The sequence below is a fragment of the Nicotiana tabacum genome, chromosome 13 (assembly GCF_000715075.1).
Source record: "Nicotiana tabacum cultivar K326 chromosome 13, ASM71507v2, whole genome shotgun sequence".
NCBI lineage: Eukaryota > Viridiplantae > Streptophyta > Magnoliopsida > Solanales > Solanaceae > Nicotiana > Nicotiana tabacum.
Genome location: NC_134092.1, coordinates 10,647,641 through 10,655,329, shown reverse-complemented (window position 1 = coordinate 10,655,329; position 7,689 = coordinate 10,647,641). Strand labels below are relative to the sequence as shown.

Sequence of the window (7,689 nt, the reverse complement as noted above, 5' to 3'; positions counted from 1 at the left end):
TCTTATGCTCTTAGCCCTTTTTTAGGCCCCGGGAAGAACTGAGGCTGTTTAGGATTCAAAGGATCTGCAGAAGTTCACTAGTTGTGTGTGTATAAATCTGTCACCTAGGATGAAAACACATGCGTTCCAAAGAGAGCCAAAATTTAAGAAGAATCCCTTCCCCGCAGCGTTCCTTTTGTAAAGCAAGAAATCTTAGAAGGCGCGTAAATGAGAGCAGCTGCTACGAGACATCTGACGTTGTCAAGTAGGGTGGATGACAATAACCTGCAAAAAATTTCTCCAATTTGGTATAGGACAAACCATACATCTTCATGCTGATTCTCTCAAACTTCCTCTTCCTAAACAAATGACAGCTCAATGACCTTTTCAATGCTCTTAGCTATGTATTCTACCTAAGATCAGAATAATGCTTGTGAAAATGTTGAATTCTCTAAATAGAAGTACATTAGAATAGTGGGTAGTACAAAGAATTAAGGAACATGTATACTGTGAAAAATATGAGTAGAGAATGAGTTGCCAAAATCTCGAGTTAACCTAACCTGAAATTTGACCATTTACAAGCCGGCTACCTCATTCACATAAAGGACTGTATTTAGAGAATCTCCTCCATTCAAATCATGTGAAACTTTGGACTATCAAGTTGGAATCATAGTTGGAGTTCATTAGTATCCCCAATATTCACAGGATGCAAATCTTTGTCAAGCTCCTCATAGTAACAAGTTATCGGCTGTTCTGCACAGTCGCCTGGCTTAGTGAGGCCAGACTTCTTTTGGCTGATAATGTCCGTGTCATGAATCTATTCTATGTAATGTCAGATGAATAAGTAGTAGCCTCATTATGGTGCCTCTAAAGGAGAACGTAGGACAGGCGTATATCATGAGATTCATAGATGATGGTAATTAGCAATTTGGCTAATGAGCCATTAGCAATCATCAGCCTCATGATTTTCTCTTCATACAGCAATATTACCATCAGATTTAGTTAGACCTTTGGAGGCAAGGGCACTTCAGCCAGTGAAGAAATAAGATCTTCTCGTGACTGGGATCTCCTGCTCTGGAGACGCTGTTGGCTTCTGTGTGGGGACCAGAAGGAACCCGTGCTACTACTTTCAAATTGCATCTGACCCAAGCTCCCTGATGAAAAACTATGTGCGACACTACTAGATGATGAATATAAAGAAGATTCAGTGAGCTGGATACCATTGCCACCGAAACCATGCCCAGTGTCAAATGGTCTCTGTTGTGTATTAGCAACTGTTGGACTGAGTGGCATTTTCACTCTTCCTTCACCTGAAAGACAAATTGGCGTGATCTAAGGAGGATATCTGAGAAATAGTGCTAATAGTAACAGCAATATAAAAGAGAACTATAAAGTTTTAAGTCGATTTCTCAACTCATAATTAGTAAGGCACAGAGATCTCAATGTAGGAACCGTGGAAAAGGTCAAATTCATTACTCCTTAAATATCAAGACGGTGCCATAAGTATGTTATCTATACGACTCAAACTGGTGTTACCTTCTCACTCTAATCCACAACAATTAATGATTATTCTTACCAAAAGGTAATCTTCCTGAGCTAATACTAATAGTTTAAACAGAATTGCTCCTTTAGAAGATGACAGTCTATGGCAGCAAGAAAAGATCATAAGTTAGAGGAAACTGTCTACGCCTGAGGCATAAAAAAATCCATTCAACACCACTTTGCAGAAGCCTTAATATGACAATAAGATACTCAATTGATCTGAAAGCTAGATCCATTACTAACCATAGAGCAGCATTAACAACTGGTATACAAGCAATTGTTGTGTATATTTGGTGTGACTTCATTTCTGAATCCATCATTTTTTAAAAATCAGTGAAACTGTCATATTTTCTTCCAAATTAGACTTTGAAATTAGTACTATCAGAGATGTATAATTCAAGCTAGTATAAAAAGCTTCCAATAAACAGATAAATGGGGCACAGAAGTGAACTTGATTTCAAAAGAGCTTCCTACCCATAAAAGCGATGAAATTTTTTGTTTTGATTTCCCTAACAAGGACAGCGATGGACATATTCTAAACTAGAATAGCACGGTACACATGATTTTCAGAAGAAATTACCTGTAATAACAGGACTCCACCGCCTGAAACTGAAAGGAGCTGGAATGTTGATTATAGATGTGGATGAAGCACTATTATTCCCAAAAAGGGGGAGATATTGCCTACGGAAGAACCTGGGCATCCACTTCCCAACACATGATAATGCACAAAGAAGAACAGCTAATGAAGCAAACAAAATAGCAAACAGAATAATTGGGTGCATCTTCATGAGCAATAGCTTGTAACTAATAAGTTCCACCCCAGTTGAAACTGCCTTTCCAGCTTCCAACAGTGCAACACCTAGTGTCCAAGTAATACTTCCGGAACCAATGGTTACCTGACTATCAGTAATGTGCAAGCCTTCTCTCAACAAAAAGACAACGTATGGTGCCCTGAAGCAATACTGTTCTATGAAAGGCTGAGGTGCAACACTAGTCTTTGCGACATCCCAAGTCTTCTCACAAAATTCCTGACCCTTTTCTAATACATCATCCAGCGCAGCATCAGGGGTCAAGTTGAAAAAACGATATACCACGTAAAAACCAGACATAGCATAGAACTGGCCATAAGGACGAGGAAGATTTTCTGCAAGAGCACAGGGCTGCAACTCACAATCAATTCCTGGATTTTTGCCAGACCATTCAGACAAATTGACAGCAACTTTTGCAAGTGAATTGCATTCTTCCCATTTTGGAGCTCCAACAAGCTGAACACGAACTCCAGGCTTTCCCCCTTTACCAGAAACTTCTCTCCCAGTGGTAGGATTACCACCTTCTTGGTATAGGGAAACACAATGAGTACAGATATATTGCTCCTTGTAACCAGAATTCAAACACGGATGCTTGATCTCAAGGTTTCCACTGGTGAGATCTGCATTACTGATCTTGGGAAGGCTCTTGAGAAGCTGAACTACAGACTTGTCAAAAGCATCATTTAGGCCATATCCTGCTAAGGAATAAGCAGTAAGATGATGATTAACCGCACCAATATTCAGCTCTAAGCTAGTTTCATCAGGGAGATTTTCCTTGCTCTCAAAAGTAACCTGCAGCGATGAGCCACCTAAGTCAAGAGCACCAAATGTTCCTTTTTTAGGTTTTGCCCCCAATATACCGGTGTGGTAATTCATAGCTATCCATCCATAATAGGCTTCCTCCATGCCAGTGATAGTTTTGACCCATTCTCTCTTGCACGTAAAAGGCGAACTTTTTAAAATGGACCAAGCATTGTTGAGAAGCCATTCTGAATCTGAATTTGGCAGCCTGCGGACTCCAGCTGTAGCATAAAGATAGAGATAAGTAGATTTATGCGCATGCTTGGGGATTTGCTTCACTGCCCACTTAATTAGTGGCTTGATTGCTTTTCTCAATCCAGATGTGTTGTGCACCAATTTGTCAAATCCAGGTTCCGTCTCCATTCTGTTGTAAGCCCGTCCACTCTGTAATCTTGAGTTTCTCTGGAAACCCTCTGGCAATGATCTCAATACAATAGGGAGATCGCTATCTTTTTTATAGTTAGGGGATGATTGATATACATAAACACGAGTCCCAGTGCTACCACAATCAAGCACAACATAAAACTTTGACTCTCCGCGGAATAAATTAAGATAAAAAAATAACATATATAGGAGAAATGCAACCAATAGCAAGCAGAGGAGAACTAAGATAACTCGCTTCCATTTCGTTCGTGCAGAATTGACTGCTGGTGACCCCTTCACCTTGGAGAAGCTTGTACCCAAGTTTTCTCTCTTGAAAAGATTTAGCCGTTTTAAATTAGTTGAACCCCTCTCTATTTCAGGGTTAAGATCACCATCTTCCAGATCAAGCCGCCGGTATGCAGAAAGATCCTGAAGGGATGAGGAAAGTCTCAACTTGTTCTTCTGATCTAAGCTAGAAATATTAAGTGAACCTGGCAGAGGTGGTAACCCCGATGATGGATATGGAGTGCTAGACGTCTTTGGGTTCGAAAAACGAGCCACTGCAGCGGAAAACATTTCTGTAACTTTATTAAGCACCATGCTTGCACTACAAATTCTAAGCAAAGTTACTCTTCACGCCAGAGTTTTCTAGTCCATTCTTGCATTGTACATGAAAAGCTTATTGACTATCAGCATACAGTAGATAAGTCAGCCGCATAAGCATAGCACATGATGCACCAATGGGACCTGTAAGGGAGGAGTGTCCTGTAGGGATTATACCAGAAAGAATAACCAAATATTAAAAACGAATCAAAACCATTTGAACGTGGTGTAATGGTAAGGAGAACCAAAGAGGAGCTATGGCCATAGATTTCCAGTATCTACATCATGCTACAGTAATTAAGTTAGTATGCATTTAATGGCACTCATCACACGTGAAGCAACTCAACTGAAGATGAACCAAAAAGACCTATCACATAGAAGTACATGCTCAATTACAGCATATACACCAAGTCATTGACACAGTATTTCTATGTACGTCCCCTCGCTTAACTCTAACTATACGAGCGTCGCATAGCCAGCCTCAAGTCCAAATAAAGAAGATGAGTGGTGGTTGGTTGACAGCCAATGCAAAAATAGTCATGCTACCACGAATCCTCCAAATTTTTTATTCTTTTGTACCCAAATAGTGCGGAATAGATATAGAGTATTCATACAGCCAGCCCCAACTAGTATGGGATTGCGACTTCTTTTTTGATAGGTAAAGTTTTATACAGGACTGAATTAGTCGATTCAAACATCTCCTACCTTCATTCTTCCTAGAATTTTGCACTAGTGATATAAACATTTTACCCGTATCGATTTTAAAAATAAGAAGATAAACATGCCACCACGGATAGATCAAATAAATTACACCATAGGCAAATCCATGATTGGAATTCAAGATGCCACTGAACCCACGGACCATTTGAGTTACTCGGTTCGAAATTTTATATTTATATATGTAGGCGCATAAAAATCGAGGAGGTTGAGGGGGCTATGAGCAAGATGAGCAGGGGAAGAGCGACGGGCCAGATGAAATTCCGGTGGAATTTTAGAAGCACGTGAGTAGGGCAAGCTTGGAGTGGCTCGCTGGGTTGATTAACGTTATTTTTAGGACGAAGAAGATGCCTGAAGAATGGAAGTGGAGTACGATGATTCAGTTATACAAGAACAAAGGTGATATCAAAAATTGCAACAACTATAGGGGCATCAAGTTGCTTAGTCATACTATGAAGGTTTGGGAGAGGCCGGTGGAAATAGTTGGATTCACAAGTCATCCCCAAGAGAGAAAGTTACAAGTATCTTGGGTCTGTGATCCAATGGAATGGGAAAATTGACGAAGATGTCACACATCGTATCGGAATCGGATGGATGAAGTGGAGGCTAGCATCACGCGTCTTGTGTGATAGAATGTGCCACCGAAATTCAAAGGTAAGTTCTACAGAGTGGTGGTTAGACCGACTATGTTGTATGAGGCAGAGTGCATGTCAGTCAAGAATTTACATATCCAGAAGATGAAAGTAGCAGAACTGAGGATGTTAAGATGGATGTGTGGGCATACCAGGTTGGATAAAATTAGAAATGAAATATTCGGATGAAGGTGGGAGTGGCTCCCGTGGAGGACAAGATGCGAGAAGCGAGACTGAGATGGTTCGGACATGTAAAGAGGAGAAGCCCAGATGCCCCAGTGAGCAGGTGCGAGCGGTTGGCTTTGATGGGTAGGAGTAGAGGTAGAGGGAGATCTAAGAAATATTTGGCCGGAGGTGATCAGGCAGGACTTGTCACAGCTTCAGCTTACCGAGGACATAGCCCTCGATAGCAGGGTGTGGAGGTCGAGGATTAGGATAAAAGATTAGTAGACAGTCGAGTGTACTTTTGTTCCATATCGATGGTTTTAGGGTTAGCCTGGTAGTTTCTTGTCTTAGATTGCTAGTAGTTCATGTTGTTTCCCCATTATCTTTCACCTCAGTTTCTTAGTATTTTTTTGTTGTTATAGCTTGTTGTTGTTGTTTCCTTTGTCGTTATTATCTTCTGGCTCTGTTTGTTGATATTGCTTGTTTATACTGTTTCTTTTCATCTTTCTTGAGCCGAGGGTCTATCGGAAACAGACTCTATACCTCCGCAAGGTAGGGGTAAGGTTTGTGTACACTAATCCGCCACTGAATTGAACATAAACTTACCACTAATCACTTTATGCACGAGCTTCTTGTAGCATATGTAAAGTACGTCTTCATCATTACTCAAAAAGAATGGAAAATTCAATCAGCAAATCCAATTTTCAGTGTGAATCCGTATATCATTATTTCTTAATCTTTTCGAAAGAAAATAACTACATTTAAACACTACATAAAAGTACGATAACCACAATCTTTCTTTTGTAGTTAAAATGCCATTATTTTTGGGCCGAATTTGAGGATCAAAATTTCAGCATTAATTAACTAGATCTCATAAAATCATACAAATCCTAAAAATGATTCTAAAACAGTAAATAAATTGGTGAAAATGCATATGAAAATCGGTAAATTTACTTACGGATCGGTAAAAAAAATCGTTTGATGGAGTAGAAAGGAGTGTGACTCGTTTGGCTGTTGCCCTCAGTTTTGAGAGATCGTGAAGAAGGTTTTGAAAATGAAACAGATCTAAAAGGAGATTTGCTTTATAAATAGAACTGAAGAAATTTACCAACCAAACAGGTATTTTCCGTGTTGAATAACTCCACCACCCTCTTCTGCCCCCTTCTGTTCTACTGAAAGGGTCGTTGTTTATTACGCCTGTTCAAAACATTTTTCCCAATTGATTTAAATTAATACGGAAAATAGCGCACTTTATCTAATATATTCGAAATTACTTTTCTTAATCTCATCCCCATTATTAGGAGGGGGGGTCTTAATTTAGCCATTAACCCATAAGGAGACTCTAACTTAGAAAATAATTGTAAATTATAGCCAAAAAGTTAAGGAGTAAATTTATGATTATATTTTTTCTCAAGAAATTTAGATATATGAAGTTCACTCAATTCAGCTAGCTCCAGCTATGTTAATAGCAAAGGACAAATATGAGATACTTTTCTTATTTCAATGGTATAAAAGGATCAAAAAAATTTAACAATGAATAAAGCTAAGCAATTTTGAATAATACATAAATAAATTTTATCATTTTTACTTTTTAATATATGCTAATATGTACATATAACTTCTTTTAAAATTATTGTATAGAAAATGTTCGAGCATTAAAAGAAAAAAGTAACGTACGCCTTTGTATTTAAGAGGTTATTATTAAAAATAAGATTAACTTAAATATATTGACAGCAATAAAGGTTTTACACTAAAATATTATTATTGTTCGAAACAAACCACTCTTCAGTCTATGTTTACTCTATGAAAATGATTGTAATTCACTTTTAATGATATAATACTATAAATATTTTTAAAATATCATCAATAATTTTAACCGCTTTGGATTAATTTGTTATGAATTCAACTCTCAATATTTATGTGTAGATAACTAGTTAAGGAAAATCTTGTTGGGATATATTATTAACCATGCAGTTTAGATATAGTATTGTGTTTTATATTTTATTGAACAATTGCTTATTTAATTTATTCAATTCAATAAAGTACTATTTTAAATAGATCATTTGTTACATGTGTAT

At 38.1% G+C, this 7,689-nt stretch overlaps 1 protein-coding gene across 4 annotated transcripts; it reads right to left on the bottom strand.

Annotated features, from left to right (window-relative positions):
- Positions 1–260: 260 nt before the first annotated feature.
- Positions 261–6,830, bottom strand: LOC107819578 (putative apyrase 7). Of its 4 annotated transcripts, none has more exons than XM_075227722.1 (3): positions 6,720–6,830; positions 2,102–4,259; positions 261–1,289 (listed from the first exon to the last, which is right to left on the bottom strand). In XM_075227722.1, exons 2-3 carry the CDS (start codon positions 4,092–4,094, stop codon positions 982–984), a joined length of 2,301 nt encoding a protein of 766 aa, XP_075083823.1. In that variant the 5' UTR covers positions 4,095–4,259; positions 6,720–6,830; the 3' UTR covers positions 261–981. The 4 variants fall into 4 exon arrangements, with proteins under 4 accessions (XP_075083823.1, XP_075083825.1, XP_075083822.1 ...); XM_075227724.1 differs by having other exon boundaries at positions 6,724–6,821; XM_075227721.1 differs by having other exon boundaries at positions 6,570–6,812.
- Positions 6,831–7,689: the final 859 nt, after the last annotated feature.

What these genes read in the sequence shown, in the direction of transcription:
- LOC107819578 (XM_075227722.1), bottom strand. Translation starts at nt 4,094, where the DNA reads ATGGTGCTTAATAAAGTTACAGAAATGTTTTCCGCTGCAGTGGCTCGT. An exon ending in GTGGAGTCCTGTTATTACAG is followed by an intron (nt 1,290 to 2,101) that starts GTAATTTCTTCT and finishes TTTGTCTTTCAG; the next exon opens with GTGAAGGAAGAGTGAAAATG.